Below are 24,591 nucleotides of genomic sequence, written 5' to 3' on the forward strand. Positions count from 1 at the left end.
TCGAGAAGCTATTAAAAGTTCAATCTGTAAATTCCTTGTGAAAAGTTCTAGGAAACAAATGTAAAAGAGCCTATATAAACAATCGCTATTCTTGCTGTATTTATGTAAATAACTTAAGCCAAGTTTATTGAAACTAGACTTATTTTGCAAACAAATTAGTCTTAATTTGACTATCTTTGATAAAAATAAGGGTGATTTTAGAGAGAAAAATTATGTTTCAGTAAAAACTATAATACATACTTGTGGATGTTAGATTCTAGTGCTATTAATTTTCCTTGAAGTTTTGTTACTTACCTAAAAACTGCACTGGATCCTAAATTCTTTTCATTTCTTCAAATATTTGGCTACAACTCTCCAAACTAACATTTCCAACATTTCTCCCACTTTTGACTTGGAATCCATAAGAACTAAAGCTGCCTTTTTCCCTGAAGCTCTGCAAACTGAAGCTGAACAACTTGATATAAACTTGAGATTGCCACAATAGCTCACGTCTAAACAATCTTTGTGCCTGTCACTATATGAACCACTCAGAAAGTATACCTGAACACCCAATGACATCATCAGAGACATTTCAAACTGCAAAAGATGCTTTGACCCTGACATCTAGAAATCTTCTTGACTGGCTGCCCCCTAGGCTCAGAAACTGGTTTATAATTTGCTCCAAACATTAATCTTTGTTTTTCTTTGTTTCCACAGAAAAACCTCTGATAAATGCCTGACTGCTTACACTGTAGCCCTAACTTTGGGAACCCATCGGCATCATTGCTTCCTGAAATGAGACACAACTGTTTAACTGAGCCGACCTATTTTCAAGACTAAGAAATTAATTCAAGGAAATAATGAAGCAATCTACCAGCTCAGCTTTTAATATGTAAAACTTCCAGGGAAATTTTAGAGGAGGGAACTGTTGGGGCCCGGGAAGACCACCCCAAAATATCCCACAATGGCATATTGATTATTTTGAATTAAAGTTTACTTGAGAAGCAAAAAGTACATGTGACCCTCCTGTCTCTGTTCCCCCTGAAAGCAGGAAATAAATCTCCCATGTGAAAGGTACTCTCATTGCAAGCTTATCACCAAAGATAGAGAATTTAGGGCTGAGAAGCTTGTACAAACAAACCCTGTTAATTCATTAATTTATTACTTCAAGCCTTAACTCTGTTTAAATTCCTCCCTTATTATATACCCTAAACCTAGATTTCTTTGTCTTGCCATTCCTCACAAATTTATTGTTTCTTTGTGTAAGTATATATATATATATATAGAGAGAGAGAGAGAGAGAGAGAGAGAGAGAGAGAGAGAGAGAGAGAGATGGCCTGCTTTGTTCCCTCTCTGACCATCATTTCTCTATGATCTCCAGTATGTACACATTAAATTGGGTTTTCTCCTGTTAATCTGGTCTTATGTCAGTTTTATTGTAAGCTCAGCCATAAGAACACATGTAGAGTAGAGGAGGAATTTCCCCCTCCCAAACACACTTGAAAAAGAAAGTGAAAGATTGAACAAAATTAGTGGCAGGAGTATAGGCATGACTTCAGCTGTTTGGAGATGGTGTGGCTTGGGTGAGTCAAGAAGGAGGGAGGTCAGAAAGGCAGTGAGATGATGGGCCCTGCCATGACTGATTACATGGAGGCCTTCCTTTCTGGTTTGAAGATACCCACTTTATCACTTAAGGAGGCTCACTGGCAATAAAAATGATATGTAGCTTGTTACTTGAAGAAGTTTACAATGAATTCAATGTGATTGTTACAGGCAGGGAGCTTGGAAAATATTCTATCTTTGCGTTCTGCTTTCTAACTTTCTGCCTTATCCATGTTGGTTTCAAGGACCATTTGGTTTTAGCTCGAGATTGGCCAAATTCCTTCCATGGGACGCAGAGTACTGGAGGTGGTAACTACTCTAAGGAATGTTAAATTTTAGAAACTTACATAGGAGTACAAGATTATTTCCCCTCTGATTTAAAAAATAGAAGTTTCCAAGCCAACCAGACTCAGGAGGGCTTTCCTTGGGGGAAGTGAGAGGGTTTCTCTGAAATCTTCTCCCCTCTGAACCCTTCGACATTGCTTTGTTCTCTTTAAATGCCACATTTGTAACCTCACAATGCAAGGACTGAGAGCTCAACTCTGGAAAGAGCAGCCAGCCTCTGGAAGGATATGGAGTCCAGCAGAGAAAAGAAGGAGATCTCTAGCTTTACTTCTTTTTAGGGAAGTTAAATATCTTCTAGTGTAGAAAACTAAGTGGTGGCACCAGGCTGATCTCTGTCAAATGACAGTTCAGACAAAAGGTGTCAAGCTGGAAAGGTTGCGTTGATTGGAGCCCAACCGAGCCTTCAGACACAGAATCACTAGTTCCCAGAACAGAGCTGTCAGCATACAAATGCACAGCATTCCCTCCATTGCTGTATTCTTCTGTGCCTTCAAAGGTATCCCCACTGAGCGGCTGAGGACACAGAATTGCCCTTTCTAGTCGATGGCCACTCCGAGGAACATCTGAACCTTTGCCATGTGGGTTCTCTTACGCGTAAAAGAAGAGACTCCAAAATGGATATTCTTAACACGGCACCTTTCTCTGTCTCATCTCTGCATTCACAGGGCCCCAGGATTTAAGCCAGATTGCCCAGTTGAGTTCTCAACAGTGTAGGCTGAAAGAGAAGAAAAACACCAGCCCCTCTGACGGTCTTTTTTTTAAAAAAATAGGAAAAAAAGAGCCAGGAAAGGAGCATTATAAGTAGGACAGTGCCCCACAGACATTGAGTTTTGACAACCTGATCCTCTAGAGGACTTAGCCTCGGCTTGTCATACAGATTTCAGACTGACTTGACCTGTTGTTTGCAATCCAACCTCTCTTAAAACACAGGGGTGGATATGAGGTTGTCAGGGTACTGGGGAATCTCCTGACCACTGGAAATTCCTCAGTCAAAAGACAGGAGGGTGGAAGTGAGGTGAGGAGAGGGCATGCCCTCTCTCAGTCCTGTTGATTCCATGGGTTTGCCAGGGGCTATGTGGTGGTCTGTACCCTGCTGTCCCTTCTCCATGCTCTGCCCTGGGGATGCATGACACCAGGTGCAGTGGTGTGTGAACGGGAGAAACAAGGGGCAGTGAAGAAGAGAGAGAAGGAAGGACCATCTGAAGATCTCCAAGACCTCAACTGTCATGAGGGGTAACCTAACCAGACCCGCCCCTTATTTTTTTGACCAAGTGATTTTGCTCGTTGCCACCTGTAAGGACTATCCTTGCTTTTGGCTTTCCCTATTCTTGCTTTAGTTTTGAGTTTTTCCTTCTCTTCTTTCCCCAACCTTCTACGCTTTCTTTTCTCCATTGTCTAGCCCATCGGATTTGGTCTGTGGATTTTTGCATGATGTTCTAGGGAAGGAAATGAAAGATTATTGTCGTTGTGTAGATGCTACAATAATTAGAGAAAGACGCCTTAGAGCAGCGGTTCCTGAAGGATTTTCCATGGGATATTAATTAGGATTAGATGAAAAAAAATGTTCACTGGTTACATAAATTTGGGAATTTCTAGGTCAAATAATGTTAATTAGACATTAGACAGGATCTCTTTTAGCTCTCAGTATTCTAACGTTCATTGATAAATATCTAGGAGGGACATGCAATGTACAGCATCTTCCTATCTATCGATCGATCGAACATTTAATCGATCTATTGACCTACCTACCTACCTACCTACCTACCTATCATCTGTCTTTCTATCTATCTGTTTTCAGTAAAGTTTCTTTTTTTTGTAGAAGACACTTTGAGAAATGCTGCCTTAGAAAATCCCAGCAGCCAAATATAGAAATAAGAATGTATATTTCATCAACAACCCAAATGAACATTGCAGAGGCAGTAAAATATAAACGGAGACACTCTGAAGTCTGACAGTGATGTTGAGGAAGTTGCTTCAGCTTTCTGATACTCACTTTCCTTAGATCTGAATGCAGATAATTTTTACCTCCTCTGGATTGTTGTGAAGAAAAAATGAGAGGTTGAAGTACTTAGAGAGTATATGATATGTAGATATAGTTGATCAATGATAATGATGATTCCAAGTAGAACTGCAAACCTAGGAGCCAACGCATGAAATAGTGTATACAAAAATACGCTTTGTAAATTTCAAAACAGACTGCAAATGTTAGCCAAATACTAGCAGGCGTATTTATGAGTATTGCATATGTGCTTTGGGTTATGGTGTTGTATATACATAGCTCTTTCTTTCCATGGAAATCAAACCACCTTATTTGTGTTATTTCATAAATAGAATGTGGAGCTGGAAAGGACTTAAAGATTGTCTAATATGAACTTTTCATGTAATAAGTGACACAACTGAGTCCCAGAGATTAGGCAACTTGCCCAAGGTCACACAGCTAGTTAGTGGCGGAACTGGGACCGCCAAGATTCTTCCTGTTCACCCACACGCTAAGAACCACAACTTTGGGAATTTAGAAGGAAAAAAACAATTTTTAGTTCTTAATAATATGGATGGAGAAACTGAAGTTCTGTGCGTTGAAGTGAGAATTCTTTAAGTTTAAATGAGCATGTTGCTACAATTCTCTTTCTTCCTGCTCTCCACACCTCTCTGAGCCCTTTGTGCAGGCGTGTCCTGTGCTGCATGTGCTCTGCCATCCCTCTTCGAGGTCCCCCTCCTCAGAAATCCTCATAACCTCTCTGACTCAATGCTACAAAATGCATGTGTGACTATGAACCTCATTCTAGCTTCCAAGGGGTTTTCTGTAGTGTGTGGTGCATGATTTATGCGTGCATTTATATATTCCCATGACTATTTGCCTTTTGTTCCACTTCAAGTGGGTCTGTTTGTCCCATATTCCTCCTTAGATTATAATATCTATAATCAAGGAAGGAGAAAAGGCAGGCAGGATCCTGAAAGTTTTTGAGTGCCAGCTCTCTATCAGGAACTGAATTAGATACTCTCACATAAGTCATCTTACTTAATCCCCACATCGACCTTCCAACCAATGAGGAAATTGAGGTTCAGAAGGACGGGCTGACCTCACCCAAGTGCCCAGCAGAGCCAGCATTCAGGCCGGTGAGCTTCCAAAAACCATGCTCTCTCTAAGCCACCACATTGTCTGTTCCGTAAACCTTCCGCACGGCCAGAGGGCACACCATAGGGGCTTGATAAATGTTTGCAGATAGCGATAAAAGTGCTTTCTTTACGACTTGGAGAATATTCACTTGCAAGTCTGTACTTGGGAAGTTAATTTAAACGCCCGTGGAAAATTTACCCCAAACCTGTGGGAAATAAATTGAGGCTAAAATATGAGGAAGAACACTTGATCATGAAAGCACAAGAATATTGTATTAAGTTAACATAAATACTGGCTATGTTTTGCTCATTCAGAGTGAAGTGCTAGCCAGCACATTTTGGGAGTCTCAAATTGCCACTGAAAGCTGCATCCATGCACATGGAGGCAAAACTGTTCCAGAAGCATTCTGAACTACACGTTGGGATTCGCTTATCGGCTACATCCAACAGACAGTGATGGGACTGGTGTGTGTGTGGCTCCAGGCTCTTTGCTGAGCTCACTGCAGACAGGCCATGGATGTGTCCCCTCCCCATGATCAGAGCGGTGCCAGTTTGCTTGAGAAGTTATAACTTACCCTGTTCAAATGCTGCAAGAATCCTTCCACCCCTCTTTGAGTCTAGCATCCTTTCCAGCTATTGCTACTTGATGTGAGCTTCCACAGTTAGTGGCATGAACGTGCCACCTGCTTTGTTAACCCCCTTTCGACATGATTTGACTAATCTGCAAAGCAGTACCCGGAATGGTAAATCTAGACAATGACAAAGAAGCACCACAGTGGATAAGTATATTCTTGGTAAACTAATTTTTCCCCCTGCCACTCTCAAAGCAATATAAACTTTGTTGTTCCTCCTGGATCTCAAATGCTTGTAATAAATTCTTTGAAATGTCAGTAATGTGGAACTGAGGGGTTTTTTAAGGATATTTTCTTTCTTTCATAAAAGGAAAAATTGTTCCTTGCAGAGAATGTGGGCAAATATGTTTTGTTTATTTTATTCAGTGCTGAGCACGGTTGGGTACAGGGACTCCCATTTCCCACCCCACCTCTTGGTGAATGAGTGAATCATGAATGAAGCCCTCACTCCACTGGATGGTAGTATAAGCAGAAATAAATTCATGCTCTTTCATATATGTAGTATAATCAGCATTTGCTTCACAAATTTATAGCATACAAAGCATTTTCATCAGTATGCTATGTTTAACCTTCATGATAACTCTGGGTTTGGATAAATTTTCTCATCCATAATAATGAACTTTCCTTTGGTTCATTAGCCCAAGAGGAAGCCTTACTCACTTTGTCTGGACTCTTCTAGTTTTTAAGAAGTCCTCATGGCCTGGATTGCTCTTAGACCCACCGAGTTTTGACTAAAATCACGTTAAATTGATCAAGGCTAACCTCTGAGGAGAAAGGGAGTTGACTCAGGGTACTGGGCCGTTTCTACGGGAAGGATCCATCATTGCAGACAATTTGCTTTAAACAGGATGAAAGTCACATAGGTCTAATTACTTCTCAAGAGTTTGGGCTCTTTGTTTTAAAAAGTGATAATGTGGGGCTGGCCCCGTGGCCGAGCGGTTGGATATGTGCACTCCACATCGGTGGCCCAGGGTTTCACCAGTTCGGATCCTGGGCACGGACATGGCACCAGTCATCAGCCACGCTGAGGCGGTGTCCCACATGCCACAACTAGAAGGACCCACAACTAAAATATACAACTGTGTACAAGAGAGCTTTGGGGAGAAAAAGGAAAAATAAAATCTTTAGAAAAAAAAGTGATAATGTACCACCCTCTCCATCATCCACACACTTGAAACTTAGTACTGAAAGTTTGCCAGCGGGAAAACATCCCAAACGAGAAGATAGGGACGCTGCGCCCACTGCAGAGCAGAGATGGAATCTGGATGCGGTTTTACCCCCGGATGCCTGAGTTGTAACAAGACTTTTACATTGGCAAATGCACATGGTGGAGAACAATTTTGCACTATCTCTCAAGCAACCTCACCTCTGAGGAGGTGGCCATGCCCCTCATCCCTCATACAAGCACAGATAGCTTTCCTTCCGCTAACAGCTTCCACTGATCTCTCTCTCCCTCTGTTATTTATTAAAACACGCACTACAACAAGAAAAGGGAAAGATTATCTTGCTTCCTGCCATGCAAGATGGTATGCGGAAGGCCAAGGTTAAATGCAGCATTTGGTTTCTTAAGCTTCTCTAATGTCTAGGTGTGGAAAAGCAATCTGGGACCAGAGTTTACAGCGGTGACTCTCTGAGGATAAAAACTTGACTTTAATTTGGACTCTCTGGCTCAGATAAAACCTGCTTCTGCTATCATTATCCCACTTACACTTGTCCCCACTCTCTTTCCAATCTGCCACCCAGCTGAGTGGGAAGAAATTAACCTGACCTTGAAGAATACTGAGAGAATCTTCAGGACCATCGGGCTTTCAATAGCCAATAAAGTTCTAGAGGCCTATCAACATTTAGATCAGACTCATAGGCCTGACAAGGATCTTAAAAGTCATATAGACCACACTTTTAACAGATGAAGGAAACGAAGTCCAAAGAAATGATGTGACTTGTGCAAAGTTGTCAACTAGTTAGAAGCAGGGTCAGAACCAGAAGGAGGCCTCAAACCCTCAGGATTCTTCTTCCCCTGGCACCATGACTAGGCTCCAGCCACGCCCAGCTCATCTCCAGGTCACTCACACAGGAATATATACACATTAGGGCTTTTACACCATGTTTCTAATTTCCCTAGTCAAATAAAATCTCCCAAGGAGGAATCTCAAGAAAAGCCACCTCCAAGGTCATAGAAAGGAGGAAGGTCACCATTCTTATGCTCATGGGGTTTTTATCGAGATCAAAATTACATATTGAAATTAAAATCGTGCTCTGTTTTTCCTACCAGGAATGATTAGACCATATCTTTTCCCCAAAAAAGTGGCTTCCATTTATGTTTCTGATCTGCCCCGACCCAACATACTCTTATATTTCTAGTTTTAGATTCTAGCACAGCCCGTGATGGATGGGTTAGAACAAAAACATAGAGTACGGATTGATATCCATCTTGGAACCTAAGGGTTAAATTCAACTCATAGATTCATCTTGTTTGAGCCACACAATATCTTATTTTATTTATTTATTTTTGCTGAGGAAGACTGGCCCTGAGCTAACATCTGTTACTATCCATGCACAGGATCCAAACCCACGAACCCCGGACCACCAAAGCAAAGCCCACGAACTTAACTACTATGTTACCAGGCTGGCCCCCATACTCTGTTTTCAGAATTTGACTTTGAGATTTATATCCAAGTCTGCTTTACTTGTTTATACTGGCTGCCTGGCCCCTGAAGACCTTCCTGCTTGTAATCTCTGTTTGGAACGTCTCTTCTCATCCCTCCTGAGAATGAAGTTGTGGGTGGGTGGGTCTTGAGTCTTAACAAAGATTCTAAAGAGACCAGAGGGGCGAGCGTCTGGTATCCACACTAGACCACGAGCTCTCCTGTAACCCTGAGCAATCAAAATTAGTTCTCTGAAGTGGTAATACTTTACTCTCCTACCTGTCTTGAAACAACAACCTGGTTTTGGAAATGCAATCCACTTCATGGAATTGAGTAAAAGAGCGAAAAAAAATTATATAGCAATATTAGAGAAAAACCTGGCAAGAACTGTTTGGAGAATTTTAGTCCAGAGTGTTATGGCCTGCGGCACTATTAATTTTTTTTTTCATCTTGAGAAATGACCTCACCCAAATATACCTGCACAAGCCACTTTCATTTATTTTTTTTTTCGGAAGACGTGACAGCATCTGTACAGTTTAAAAATAACTATTATCTTTCAAAGTTTTGTTTTTGTTTTTGTTTTAGCAAAAAACTTTAGAATTACTGGCTTTCCCTGACAATCCAAGTTGCATAGTGCTAAACTAATATTTTTCAGACAGATTTTGAATAATGTAAAAAGACAAAGCTCACAGGAAAATGAAGAACTGTAAAATAGAATTTAAGCTGTCATATATGAATTTAGTTGATCTTTATTCCCTTAATAATCTTCAAACAAAAACACTTTATTCTAGTTCATAAAGACTATTACCTTTGAGAGTGAAATATCTTTGTAGTTCCTGTTAAATTGTGTTCTTTTTCAAAAGTTCAAACATTCTACGTTCTACAAACTCAAAAACCCTTCAGCTAGTAGAGATAAAAACAATAGTTCAAAAACATAGAAGTTTCCATTTCCTTTACACAAGCCTGTAGTAAAGGAAAAAATTCCTTTTATTCCTCCTGATACAGATTTATTCAAAATTAGTTCTCTATCTACTCAATAATATTTTTAAAAGTTTTACCAAATCACCTTTCGGCGATTACTCATTAGATCCACAGAAGAAGTCAGAGTATTATCTTACCAAGGTATTTATTAAATTTAGAAGTACAAACTCCAATGGTGAAAAATGAGAGTATTCGCTCAGGGTTATAAAGAAAGAAATGTGGCTCTGAGCCTTCATTTGTTGCAAATGCAGCCCCTGGATTTCCATGGGAAACCATTAGGAGAACTTCTGGAAATTCTCCTAATAGAAGTTATTTCCATGAAGCTGAGTGGTTGCCGCATCTAAAGTCCTGTCCACAACCATTCAGATGGGTCATCTATACTTGACTTTCACTGGCCCATAGAGATTTATAAGAAGTTACAGTGTTTGGGGAAGCCTGGTGTCCACAGAGCTCAAAGCTTTCACTCATCTTTAAAGAATACTGGACCACACACAACAACTGGGACAGAGCTAAGAAATCTCATCCTTTTGAGCACGACCAGTTTTTTCTTTGGTAATTTCACCTATTTTGGTATCTCAGTTAGAGAAAGCATTTAATCATATAGTATATAGGTACATCAAATTTATCTTCTCTTAAAAAGCATTAAACCAATTCTTTGTAATAATAGAGTTGAATTCCAAATGCTGAAAACGTTAGGATTGCTGTAATGATGCATTTTGTAAATTTGATTTATACCTATTCAGTCTATAGATGTCAAGTGTACAATGAAGACTTTTTTAGCCCGTGTTCATTTCAGTCGCCTGTCAAAGGTACTACATTGTCTCATACTTGTAAGATTTTTAAAGATACATCTTCAAACTCAACTCAGGAAAATGTTCAGATTGAAAGTAGCCAAGACTCAAGTGCCAAGGAAAACACACTCACTCATCTCACCCAAATGTTTTCATTTCCAGGAAAACTTTGGGCCACCACTGAGAATCTAAGTTCATAGAAACAAATTATGGAACAACAAGCTAAGGTGATTCTAAAATGCTGAGTCTCTAAGCCACTTGTCTTGCTGTCTGTTGCCAGTCTACCGTGACTTTGTATACTTTGTTATTTAGGACCTAGGGATGCCCTTGCTATCGTTGTCCTCAAGTGGAGGAGGACCGAGTGCCCCACCATCATGGAGGGGATGAGTTGCCATTTGAACTGAGGGCAGGGCTGCTCACTCTGCTGGTCTTTGTCACTGTGCTACAATTGTACTAAACCATCCGAAATCTCACTGGGGAAAACATCATGTAAGTCAAAAACTGAGCTATTAATTTCTGGACCTGATGTGTTGACATCACAGTCATTGTATTTCGAAGCTACTTCATTCTAAAGGCCTCTAAGTTAAGAACGGTTTTCTGAACTTCCATACCTCCCTGAATGCTCCTATCCATTGCTCCTGGATGATAGTAGATTAAAGATGAGCTTTCATGATTAGCCTGAAATATCTATTTTGGATGCCCTCAGCCTCACAGTAATAAAGCAAATATACAAAAGCTTTATATTTTATAGAGATGCATATTTGTTGAGGCTCTTGGCATGAATTTAGAGTACTTCTTAGTCTACGGAGTGATGGTTGGAATCTGGGACATAAGACTGGGACTAAATTTCTTTACCCTCCTAACCCCAGAGAGTCTTTAGAAAAATAGAAACAAAAGAGCACAAAGTACTTAAGGTAAGACACTGTCGTATTCATAATATAGAGAAATAACCACCGTGCCTCGTGGACAAAGAGGCAGTTCTCCACAGGGCTACAAAACTGTGCTAGTAATAATTTTAATTGGATGCTATCTTTGCTGCCTTCAAAAAGTGTCATAAAATGGAATTATTACAGGCTACAAGTGCACTTACAGTGCTGGCCTCTCACAGGAGGAAACAGCTAACATTTATCCTTTGGAGGACAACATCAATGGGCTTCTATTTGTTTCTTTTACATGCATCCCCGGTTGCCTGCTATTTGCTTCCTCTTCCCTCTAAGAGATCAATTTGAATTAGACGCTGCGGAACTGGATGCTAAGTTTTGCTGGCCCTCTGCCTTCGGGGATAGCACAACCCCACGGAAAGGTCCTCTGTGCTCGTGGGGCCAGACCGACGGGGAGCATACCTGCAGAGGATTGGGTGGCGTCAGCGGTGACGGAAGGCCATGTCCTGGAGACTGACTGGGTTTCTGAGGGGGACTTGCACTGTGCTGAGTTGGAGACGGTTGGTTCTGGTTCTGGGCATGGGGGTGGGCTTGAGGCTGCGGGGGCTGCGATGGAGGAGCTGGCAGCTGTTGGGAGGTGGCTGGCGGCTGCTGGGGCAGGGTGGTCTGGGGCTGTGGTGGCGGCTGGGACTGTGGGGGTGCCTGCGGGGCTGGCTGCGGGTGCTGGCCGGTTGGCGGTGGAGGCGGTGGCGGCGGCTGCTGCTGCTGGAGTTGCTGGAGCTGCTGGAGCTGCTGGAGCTGGGAGTTCAGGGATGAGGTAGCTACAAGGAAAGAAAGGGAACGTGGAGTTGAAACCAACACGACAAAACATCTTGTGGTGTCTTTGACAGCTTGTCCTGTGCCAGCTGAGAAGTCTGCCCTTTAGAAAAAGTTGACCCTCTCGCCCTGAAGCTCTTATGTATCTAAGAGGGTTGAGGGGCAGAAAAGAAAGAGTCACTTCTGGGGGAAATCTTAAAATTCAGGGAGGACCAGAATGGAAAACGTCAGGCATTGCCTTCAAAGGTATTGGGCCGCACCAGCCCTGGGGACGCCCTAGAAATGGAGGTGATGCCCAAGTGCTTTCTCTCTCTCTCCGTTCCACACTGCATGGCAAATACACTCATGCTTTCAAGATTTGCCTTAGATTTTTAAAGTTCAACCAGTTTAATTCTTTTGGTAAATGCTCGACTGGAGTTAAGGACAGAAAACGAAGTTGTTTGTAATCTCCTTTTTATAATCCATACCTTTAATGGTGAATGGTGTCATTTTCACTTGCTGCCTCAGATCTCTGCCAATTTGCTTAGACATGTCAGTTTCAAGTTTCTACAGTTTTTTTTTTTTAAAGATAGTACATGCTTCTCAGTTTTGCGGAGTCAAAAGTCTGAGTCTGATTTTTTTTCCTGCTGATCCAAGAGAAGAACCCCCAAACCAGAAGGAACTGTACCCTGTGATGACTAGACACATCAGCACTTCAAGGACAGGCAAGGAACGAGAGAACGAAATCATCTTTCAAGATTTTCTTGTTATATGAAAAGTAAGAGTTGGTGGGACAAGCTGTCTTTACACTGAGCACACTCAATTTGTTCTCATATGCCCATCTAGCACTGAACATTCTGCAGCAGAAAGACAGTTAGTTTGGCCACAGAATAATCTAGAGAAAATTACTGCTACAAATTCACTTCCTTCTCTGCCTGAGAACTTTCTAACAAGCCTACAAATAAATACAAGGACCAATGTTGAACCCTGCAGGTTTTCCTGCTCCTCCCCTACCTAGAATTAGTCAAGATTTCTGAAGGTAATAAGCGCTATTTGCAATATTAAACTAGTCCCTATTTTCAAAAATACTTTTTTTTAATCCAGTGGATCTGTAAAGTGATATATCATATTCCTGCCTTCACGCAGCAAATATGTTCTTGACAAACGTGTATACATTAAACCATGTGTTGAAGACACCTGAAGACATTTTTCTGTAAGGAAATCAACCAGTGACTATTTTTTTAAAGTTAAGAATCATTTTGTAAAATTTATTGAAAATCAGCTAGGCGCTAGTACAGTGCCAGGTAGAATGTAGGATTTAAAAAGGAGACTTAGTCCTGCCTTCAAGGAGCTTATAGTCTGTACGTGGAGATAAGATTAACTCATAAGAAACAGCGAGGTTTGGGGGTGCCTGTTATAGAGTTCTGCTAATGGTAGATGGTTGTTACATATCAGTTAATTGACTAGATGGTCAACTATGTGGAAACAGACCAAAAGGGCCAGGAGAGTCAGGAAGGAGGTCCTTTGTGGGCTGAGAGGCCAAGGGAGCATTCATGGAGGATGTGGAACGAGAGCAGAGAGCATCCAGGAGAGTGAAGTTCATACCTCAAAAAGGAGGAGGAGAGGATATTTTAGGCTGGAGAAACACCCAGACGACAGCATGGCTTAGGTGAAGGACAATGTGGAGAATGGACTCCTTGGAACAGAGGCTCTGGGAAGTCTTCAATGACTTTAGACCTTAGCGAAAGCGGAGAACCTATCTTGTGAAAGTGGTGGGAAGAGGATCAGTCCCAATTAACCTCTGGGTAAGTAGATTTTAAATATACAATCACTACAACTAGGATATACTACTATGTACCAGGGTTTTTGGGAGAAAAAAGTGCATATATATATATGCATATATGTACGTATATATACATGATATAATCTATACTTGATAGCTTGACAGTTCCCAGGGGTATCAAATACCTCTACTGTGCTCTCAGGTACCCTGTAGGGCTTCCACGTTGGACCAGTTGGGATGGCAAGTCCTCACTGGGTCAATAAATTGCTCTAGGTCTGTTCAAACACTCAGTCTAGTGTGTGTCCTGCCTTGCACATCAATCCAGAGTGCTCTGGGACTCTAGAGGTAGAGATGGTCTGTGTGAGTGAGGACTGGAAAATACCCAGTCAATGGGAAATCTCTGGACTTTATGCTCAGTTTTGTTGCAAACCTAGAAATACTCTAAAAAAAAAAAAGTATATATACAAACATACCCAGTCATCATCCCATTTATTGGAGCTTTAAGAGGATGGTCCAGCTTTGCCAGCGCCCCAACTCCTATTGTACAAAATCACATTTTTTTGAAGATCTGGGAGCCTGGCTCAATTCTGACCTCCCAGGGTCTTCTGAAGTCTGGAGGGTCCTGGGGAGGGGGCTCGATTCTCCTTCTGGTGGAGTTACAGACTTTGGGAACCTGATTGCATCTGGCCTCATGCCTGATTCAAATCAAGCCTGTCCTGATTTCTTTCAGGTGGGGGGCACATATGTCAGTGCTTATTTTCATGGTTGACTTAAATACCATACTGTTTCATTTTGGTTAGAAAAGCATTTATCTAAATCAGCATTGAAAAACAGAAAAGACGGGAATATTGGCAGATAGATATTGGCAGATGGGTAGGTGCAGTGGACCTTAACCTACCAATGAGACATGGTCCCAAATGTGTCTTCGTTGCTTTATGTTAGTGAGTTCACATTGCTTGGCTATTTCTTTCCCATAACCTGCAGCTTGCCTGGAAAGGCATTAACCTAAACTAAACCTCTTTGAGTTACATAAACCAATTTGGCATCTGCAAGCAAAAAATGATGGACAATCAAATATCCAATTCAGGTATGTATTGGATGCAAAGAAAAGCATGAAGGAGTTATACAACAACGTAAGTCTGATCTGAAAAACACCAAAGCCACCAACACAATAATATGAAAACAAAAGTAAAACAATGCTAAACTATGGAGCCTCTTAATGGCTCCTTGTACAAAGCATATTGAGATAAACGGACACAAGTTAGGAAGCCTCAAGGATATATTTGAACTACAGAGAATATTTGTGGATAAAGTCATGATTTTGGGGGTAAAACTCTGACCTTATCAAAGAAGATTAAAGATTCTACTTCTTCCCTGGTATTTATGCCCTTTTATGATTGTTTCCTCTATGTCTGGTTACTGTACGTTACATAGGCCAATATTAAGTGTAAAATTTAACTGCAATAACAGTAGCTATGAAAGGAAAAGAGACGCACAGAAATTTACATTAGGACATTTGAAATTTTAAAAACTTGCAATTTTGAAAAATAAACAAAACAAAATTTCATCAAACTCTGAATTTCTTGGAAAAGAGAGACTATGGAAAAACCAGTGGCTTGAAACTTCCCAAATAGATAATTTAATATGACAAAGGAATAGCCAAGAATCTTGCATTTCTTCATTGGCTGAGTTTCTATACATCAGCTGTAAATTAGAAAAAAATTCTTCTTTTGGATCTTTGGTAAAGGTTTTCTCAGGAAACCACACATCTAGAGAGAGTCACACAACCAGAGGTATCAGAATTATACTCAATGGGATTTATATAACATTACTTCCAAATCAGGGAAATGGAAAGTAAAAGCATCATATATACCACAAATGAAGAGCAAGTCCGTGAAAGATTCTGGAAAAATACTAATGCATCTTACACTTAGCAAGGTATTCGAACACCTTAGGATTCACAGAAAGCAAAATGGCACTCACATGCTAAAGGAAGTGCGATTTGGGGCAACACCTTCACCTTTGTTAACGCAAAATATAATATCACATGATTATAAGCACTCTAGTCAGGGTCTCGACTTCAGCATTTTCTTGGATTTTTGAGGTTCAGGCAGATGTGGGCATGGTTGGCAAACTGGTGGTTTGGATTGAGAGTCTGCTGGGGAGGAGCGCAAGCTACGATCCACCGCTGATGTTCTCACACCCCTGGGCATGTCTGGGAACTAGAGTAGCCTCATAGAAATATATTTGCAGAGGGAAGAGGAGCCACGCTAAGGAGGGAGGAAGTGGGTGGGGCTTTATCATTGAAAGGGACCGGGATCCAGAAAAGACCATGAAGATAACGGCTAGTCAAACTCACTCTTTGCCCAGTTGCCTGGTGCAAGCCTGGTCCTAGGGAGAGAAAGAGCACCAGGTGGAAACAGAAAGGACAACCTTGAGAGGATGACGCCAAGAGAAAGAAGCCACGTGCTGGGGCCACGTATTGTCGAGTGATTCCACTGATATGAAATGTGCAGAATAGGCAAATCCAGAGAGACAGAAAGTAGATCAGTGGTTGTCAGGGGCTGGGTGGAGGGAGGAATGGGGAGTAACCGCTAATTGGGACAGGGTTTCTGGTGGGGGTGATGAAAACATTCTGGAACTAGATGGTGATGATGGTTGGATAACATTGCGAATGTACTTAATGCTACTGAATTGTATACTTTACAGGGTGAAAATGGCAAATTTTATCTATGTATATTTAATCACAATAATAATAATAACAGCTCTTTCTCTATAATCACACACTGGGGACCAAGCCACACTGCCTTGGTACACCACAAGGGAAGAAGAGAGCAATCCTTTTCCACTCTGCATGGCTGTGCCATGCCGAGGGTTCAAGGCAGCCACCAGCAAGGCTGTGCCTGGTGGAACAAGAATGTGGGCAAGACTGAAGCATGTCGGCGGCACACAGAGAAAAGCTGTGCCCACTGGAGAGGCACGGGTCTGGTAGAGCAGAGCAACAGCGTTACTAACAAAGTGGACGGTGGACTTGCCTCTGTGACTTCTAGAAATACTGGAGAAGACTTGGAAGCTGGACACTCTGTGTGAGGAAGCAGAGAACAGTGACGGCCATTTGGGTTCAAAAAAGACTGTGCTTCATAGTTTGGAAAGTACTTTCATTAATATGAATGAATTAGCTTTTCAAGAAAGCCACATACATAGATGACATCACTGCCGTGTTATACATATAGAACTTGGGCTCAGCAAGGTTAAGTGACTCCCAAGTTCACACAGAAAGTGAGTGTTAGGAATGACTCAATTTTAGGTCTGCCACCTCCCAAAGCCTCTTAACAGAATCACCTGTACAGACGGGGCCACCTGTTTCACCCTGAGGGTTGGAACAAAGATCATTACTCACTCATATAGGATACCCCCCACAATACTGCTCTGGAGAAGAGATGGCACAGGTAGCCAGCAACAGAGGCTAACTTGAAGGTGTCTGCTCAGTGATGAATCGTTCAGCTCCTGGGACAGTGTACATGGTTGTAAATCTGTCCTGCTGTGGGCAAAACATTTTTTAAGGCCTGCTGATGTGAAATGTAAACGTGCATGGTGAGGATGGGGATGCTAATTTGAATGTGAGTCTCGAGTTATCATAAAGAACAGAGACCCGGGGTTGCAGGAAGGGAGGGAAGAGGTACACATGGAGGGGAGGTGGGGAAGCGCCATGGCACACTTTACTAGTGTCACAACTGGCCATGATGGTAAGAGAATGTTTCCTCTACATTTAGACATAGGGTGGCAGCAGCACTGCGCTCAGCCTTGGTGACATTTTAAGGAAAGTATCTGAGTAGGGCATCAGCTCATGTTGTCTATAGAACTCTGTGACATGTTGAATCTAGAGTTGGGTGGCAGCCACGAATTCTCCAGATGGATTTGTCCTTAACCAGGGACGGTGACTCCCAGGTGAGCCCCAGTCTTACAGATCACTGGGTCATGGGCTACCAAAAAGGAGAGCCATGCAGCATGATGTAGCCTCTGCCTCCCTAAATCTGTACTTACTCTTCACTGTTGTTGCTCATTAGAATCTCTAGAAGAAGGAAAAATGGAATCTGGAATAACCCAGCCAGAGGAATTTGAGTTAGTAAAGTTGGACATCTGCATACCTCCCACCTGAGTAACACCATCTAAAATAGCTGAAGCAAGGATGTGGGTCTGGAACCCTTTCTGTGTCCTCACTACTGGCATCCCCAGCTTACACTGGCAGACAGAATCTTTGCAAAGGGAAAATGGCGTGTTGGGGACTGGGGATTTTGAAAAAGTGCAGAAAGTGACAACTTTCTGGGAATTTGCCTTTATTTTTGGCAACAATGTCAAAAAAACCCCAAGCAAAATCAGCTGTGCCTCAAAGATTATGATGGGTGACCATCTCACTTGTGGTCAGTGTTATCGGCTCCAGAAATAGTGCCACACATATCTTTAATCTGTCATCTGCACTTAGGCAGAGATCTAAGTATCTCTTGAGATGTCAGGGGAAAATAAAGAGAAAAATCCTTCCAATTAAGACATCTCTACAAATTTCATGTCCTGCCTGAACCACTCACGCTTCTTTCTTGGGTCAATTGCTTTCACCAATTGCAGCAGCCTGTCTCAAATTGTGGACCAGAATCACCTGGGGAGCTTGTTAGAAAAGTGGATTCTGGAGAGTAGGACAAAAACCTACATTTTAAAAAACCACCCAGGGAATCAGGAGCCATTGCCCTTGGGGCTCCTAGCAGCCCATACAGGGGCAGGGGCTCTTATCTTGGCCTGCACCCCAACAGCTTGCTCATCTATCTCCATGGCTTTGAGAATATTTCTTTTCAAAAAATGAATTTGTCCTTCCATTAGTAAAAAAAATTTTGAAACAAAATCACTGGTTGGAAAGAAGAGAAAACAGACACCTGGGAATGGTCCAGTGTTCTTTAGCACCTTCTTTTAGATAGTAGGGCAATTTGCCACCCATTACTCCTTTGTTGACATTTGGGGAGCACTCTTGTTCGAGTATCTTAAGTCTGAGACATAGTATTAGTATTAGATGCCCCATTAAATAAGGAAGATGAAAAGCAAGGACGAGGGCCCACTGTAGAGCAAAGGGAAGAAGCCCTGGCCAGGACCACCCCAAAGGAGCCTAAAGAATCCTCAAAAAAATTTTAGAGCTAACAAATGAATTCAGCAAAGTTGCAGCATATGAAATCAACACTCAAAACTCAGTTATATTTCTATACACTCGCAACGAACAATCTGAAAAGAAAAATTTTTTAAAAATTCCATTAATAGCATCAAAAAGAATAAAATACTTAGGAATAAATTTAACCAAGCCCAGCAGCAAGTCAGAGAGGCGAGGACTCAGAGGCGGCAAGTCCCCTCCTAATTCCCAGGGGCATTTGCTGAGGCCTTTCTACAGAACAGCTGACCTCCCACCATCTCCAGCTGCACAATGGCTCATAGCTAGGCCTAAAGTCTCAGAAAACAATGGGAATGCTCCTCTCTAAAGAAATTGAAAAAATGGTCTGGGGAAGAATTAGGTTTTGTAATGTGAATGTGGGCACCCCAAAGTAAAGTCCTTCTCTTCTCGCTCACCCTAAGAAAGCCAGTCAGTTCACAATTTCACTCCAAAACACGGAGCTCTCAGTCACTCTTCCAAGAGCTTAGGAAGTCCTTCCAGCTTCCTACTGAAGTGCCAATGGAGGTGAAAGGAAAGAGGCCCATACCCAGATATTTCCCCCATGGAACTGCAGAACACCAAAGAGAAAGAGTTTTTAGGATGCTAAAAGATTTCAGAGAGACAAATAAAAGGTCACCTACAAAGACGCATAAATCAAACTGGCATCAAACCTCTTATTAACAGAACTGTCTAGCTGAAATCAGTGGAGCAACGCCTTCAAAGTTCTGCAAGAGAAGGATCCCCACCTGAGAATTCTATTGCTAGCTAAACTATCCGCAAAGAGCAAGAGCAGAGTAAGGTCTATTTTGGAACTTACAAAGGCATAGACATCTTGTCTTTACACGCTTTTCTTAGGAAGTTGAGTAGGTACCTCAGCAAAAAAATGTGGTGAACCAAGAAAGAGGTAGATTCAAGATCCCAGAAGCAGTGTATGTCACCCGGGAGAGCCATACAAGAGAGGCCCACCATGACAGCTGTCCAGACGTTCTAGAGCACCCAGTCCAGACTGCAGCATAAAGGCAAGGCTCTAGGTGAAATATGTCCAGAAGAAAGAGGGGATTCTATAGAAGTGATAAACTGAGCTTTTGGAAGGATCTGAGGATAGGAAAAAAAAAGAAAAGAAACTAGAAACTTCAGGATAAACAAACGCCACCTGAGGAAATCATGATCCAGAAGTGAAGCAGCTGTTCCAAATTAGAGCAAGAAGTCATTGAGCTCCAAGAAGAAAAATTGAACAGATTCAATGCTATAGGAAAATAAGCAGCTAGAAGATGGTAGCCACTTCCTTAAAAAGTATACCTTTCTTCTCACAATAAAAAAAGGATGGGCAATAAGATCTTCAGGCAAAAAAAACAAACAACATAAGAAAAAAAATGTAGGGTCTTATAAGAAACAAACAACATGACCCAATTGTTCAATAAGATGTGGCATGATTTTGAGAACTTGGTGGAGTATGAAAGAATAATCTATTTGAATATTTTCTTTGAGTGGCACTAAAATCCAGACTGAGGATACCTGATCACAGCACATTTCTTGACTCTGCAGGAAATAATCAGGTAGCCATAGGAAGGTTAAGAGTGTTTACTGGCTTTCGATTTTGGAAACAACCTGTAAACAAGGCATGAAGATTTAATGAGAACAGAAACACTACCATCCTTGACAATGTAGAAGTGAAAGGTTGAAGGGAGGGAGGAGGGGAAGCGAGGGCCAGAGCGCTAAGTGGGGAATCAAGAGATGTCTTCAAAGTTGGCAGAACAAATGGGGATTTAAACATGCTATTAAAACTTACAAAGTTAACTAAAAGTAGGCCTACACTCCTATTAGGAGAAGGGAGGAAGAGAAAGTCAGAGATGCTGTAAGCAAGCTAAACTCTCATACGCCATAGCAGGAAATGAACAGATGATATATAAAAAGAATAAATCAAGAGACAGAAGTAAATGGAAAGTATTTAGAAATATGGAAGTAAACCGGTAAGACCTGAAAATGGAAATGGTTAAATGTGATTGCCTTGGGGGAGTAATCCTGAGGGTGGAGAGGAGTACATCTGATCTGAAATGGTTTTTAACCACATGCATGCATTACACTGACAAATGTTTTTACAGATCACTTTCAAAATTTTGGCCACGTCTTGTATGACAACAGCTAATTTTCATGTGCCGGGCACTGTTCTCTGCCCTTAACGTTCGTTTTCTCATCAGTCCTCTCAATAACCTTATAAAGTCAGTATCCTAAATTGGATTTTCCCGGATGTGGACGCTGAGCCAAGGATTAGGGCACAAGTGACTTATTAAAGGAGGACTTCCAGAAGAAACCAGGAAGGAAGTAAGGAAAGCAAGATAGCGAAGGGCAAGAAGCAAAACCGGGGGGAGACGTCAGGTGAAGGCCCAGACTCATCTTCACCCCAGGGGGCTCTGCAGCTTAGACTGCTCCTCAGAGCTTGTCCTGTCTTGAAGTGCTCTTTCTCCTCTTTCCTACCCCAGGCAGTCATTGGTTCCAAGTGGGTGTGGGGCATAAACTCCAGGAATGTCCAGTTCTCTATAAGAGGGAAGTGACTTCAGCGCCCAAGAATCAAAGAACTTCCTAAGAATCAAAGCACAGTATTTAAAAATTACTATCAGAGGTGAGGATACTATGGAGCAGGCCCAATAAGGCCCTCAGAAATGCCTCAGAGTGACGAGGTATTTCCATGGAGCTGGTCTATGATGGGTTGTCAAGGCACAATAATATCAGGTCTCCTTGACTATATATATTATATTGACAAGGCTTTATTTATCTATATCCATAACACCATATCTGCATGTAATACCATATCTATTTATATTATCTCTATCTCTATCTCTACATCTACATCTGTATCTAACACCAAGGCAAATTAAAGAGATAGAAGGTCCCCAAGCTCCAAAAACTTGGTCAATTAATTATTGAACAGAGTGCTGGTGATACAGGATAGAGCAAAACAGAAATGATTGTTGCTCTCACAGTCCTTAGAGTTCAGTTCCATGGAAGGCCTTGAGCTGATGAAAGTTTTAACACCTCAATAGAAAGTAACTGTCTATCAGATGGAGGTGAGTCGTTACTGAAAGCACAGAAAGAGACACACTCCAGAAGCCAATTCTGGGGTTGGAATTGTGGTCTGAAGCCATGACCTAACTAGTCCAAGTGGCAGTTATATCCCATTGTGGGGATACATGTGGCCATTTTATCTTTGAATAATTGACAGGCCTAGTTCTGTATTCACACTCATCTGGAAATCTTCTGCCAAGATAAGAATTCTCAAGGAATTGTCCTTCTATGAGCAGAGAAAGTGTTGGCCAAAGGACAATCATATTAGTGTCCTTGACAATTATATTTCTCTTTGTAAATTCAAACAGACCTTCTGGTTCTATAAAGCTGTCTCTTTCAGTGCGAGTCAGCATTGTGATATTCTGACCCATTCCCAGACACTAATTAAACCGAGTTTCTTGAGTTCCCTAGGCTGAGGTCTAGACCCTGGATAGGACCGAATTCACCTTCGGCTCCACTGATGACACTAACTGTGGTGTGAACCTTCTTTTGCAAAGTCCACAATAGACATTTGCTCCTGCTAGTCTGAGAAATGTTCCCAAATATCATTCCACAGGATGCTAGTTCCCGGATATGTCCTATGAAAAAAAAATTCCATGCTCAAATAATTTGGGAGACACTACATATTGTATTCTATTTTTGGAAATCCATAGTGAGCATTAGAATATTAATGACTGAGAATTCCAGCATTAAAGAAACACGATTAACATTTTCCATCCAACACTAACCAAACTCATTTGACCTCAAAACTCCAGCATCTTACTTTTTTGACCCAAATTTATGTATATATGTGGAACTAATCTTGTGAGGGGCCCATTTAGGAGTAACCTGAAGGTGCCTCTGTTTGTTGTGGTCAAACATGACCATTTTATGGTTGGAGAAATTATAAATATATGTGTACACACAATGTACATATATACAATAATACACACATAATGTACAAATATACTATATACACACACAATGCTCATATATACAATGTATATGCACATACATATGAATATAATTTTCTATACGATTTATATATTTATATATCAAGGTCTCTAGAGAAAGTAGAGCCATTTTCAATACAAAATAAGTTAATGAAACGTCTTTGAAATATAATTGATACATAACATATATAACATTGTATTAGTTGTAGGTGTACAACACAGTGATTTGATATATGTATACATTGAGACATGATTATCACAATTTTTGGTTAACATCCATCACCACATATAGTTACAATTTGTTTTTTTTGCAATGAGAACTTTTAAGATCTACTCTCTTAGGAACTTTCAAATATACAATACAGTAGTGTTAACTATAGTCACTATGCTGTATATTACATTCCCATGACTTATTTATTTTATAACTGAAAGTTTGTACCTTTTGATCACCTCCATCCATTTCTCCCACCCCCCACTTCCCTCCTCTGGCAACCACCAATCTCTTCTCTGTATCTATGAGTTTGGGTTTTTTTAAGATTCCACATATGAATGAGATCATACAGCATTTGTCTTTCTCTGTCTGACTTATTTTACTTAGCATAGTGCCCTCAAGGTCCATCTATATTGTCACAAATGGCAGGATTTCCTTCTTTCTTATGGCTGAATAATATTCCATTGTGTGTGTGTGTGTGTGTGTGTGTGTGTGTGTGTGTATGTATCTTCCTTATCCATTTATCAGTTGATGGACAATCTAATAAGGCTGCATGGATTAATCTATAACAAAGCTTATCTAGCGTGGTGAAACTAGTTAATTCATGCTGAAGGGAAGCTTTGAGTGCAGTAAACAACTTTGATTAAAAATGTAATAGGTGTTAAGAAGGTATATGCATATGAATTTATTAAAGGTTGCAAAAGTCAGAAACCAGAGCTGGAAGTTTCCATAACTAGCTAGGACAACCTGGGGCCTAGCTGAACTTTCCTCAAAGCCCAGAAAAGCATCACTGTTACGGGTTTTCAGCTGTGAGGAGCATGGATATCCTGTTCCTCGAGTAAGTGTCTAGCATGAGGAAAGGAAGAAAATGCAGTCCTATCAATATGGAACTGTTTTTATATGATCTTCCTTCAGAAAAAAGATTTAAATAACTCCCTCCTGCCTTTTTCCATCAGCTTTTCATGTCTTCTTCAGGTGTTAATGCCATATCAAATGAGAACACTTAGGATCTGAATGTGTATTTTGACTAAATTCCGGTGGATAGATTCTCCATGCTCCTTGATTTTTCCATGGCCTGCAGGGAATCATAGACTGTATATGGAACCATTCGTTCTTGATTTGAAGTCCATTTCTTCAACAGATGAGACCAAATTTATTCATCAGTGAATTCTAAACCCCCCATAATGACTGGTTTCCGTCTCTTATGCAGTTTGGCAGAGTTTTGTTGGAGAATTCGGCTGAAACCATGAGACCTTTCTTGGATGTCAGTTCTCCATGCTGGGCTCATTCTCCCACACATGGATAATCAGGGATATTTTCTGTTTTGTTTTGTTGTGAGAGGTATGAGATTCACAGTGCTTCACTGACAAGGCCGCCTCTCTTCTTAATACTATATGAGTTTAATGACAGAAAATACATTTGGGTGAAATAGGAAGCAGCTCAAAGAAGAGCCATGTAACTTTCAATCCCATTATTTTTCCTCCAAAAATGTGAAAACCAATTCTTTACATGCTTCGTGACCTCTTCTCAGAAGGCCAATCCACCTTTGAACTGGAGGTTAAAAGGTTTAACATCATAGCTCATATTTATTGAGCATGGTTTTTCCAGGGAAATTTTTAAATTATTAGGGTAGAAGTGATGGCATA

General features: G+C 41.1%; 1 protein-coding gene across 2 annotated transcripts in view; it reads right to left on the minus strand.

The window, feature by feature from the left end:
* The window catches only part of POU6F2 (POU class 6 homeobox 2), a 450,158-nt gene that overhangs the window by 108,423 nt on the left and 317,144 nt on the right, over positions 1–24,591 (minus strand). For both annotated transcript variants that reach the window (XM_070504520.1, XM_070504519.1), the window contains exon 5: positions 11,436–11,794. In XM_070504520.1, the coding sequence (XP_070360621.1) occupies positions 11,436–11,794 (359 nt within the window). The remainder of the gene's footprint in view (positions 1–11,435; positions 11,795–24,591) is intronic.

The sequence above is a fragment of the Equus asinus genome, chromosome 1, assembly GCF_041296235.1.
Source record: "Equus asinus isolate D_3611 breed Donkey chromosome 1, EquAss-T2T_v2, whole genome shotgun sequence".
NCBI lineage: Eukaryota > Metazoa > Chordata > Mammalia > Perissodactyla > Equidae > Equus > Equus asinus.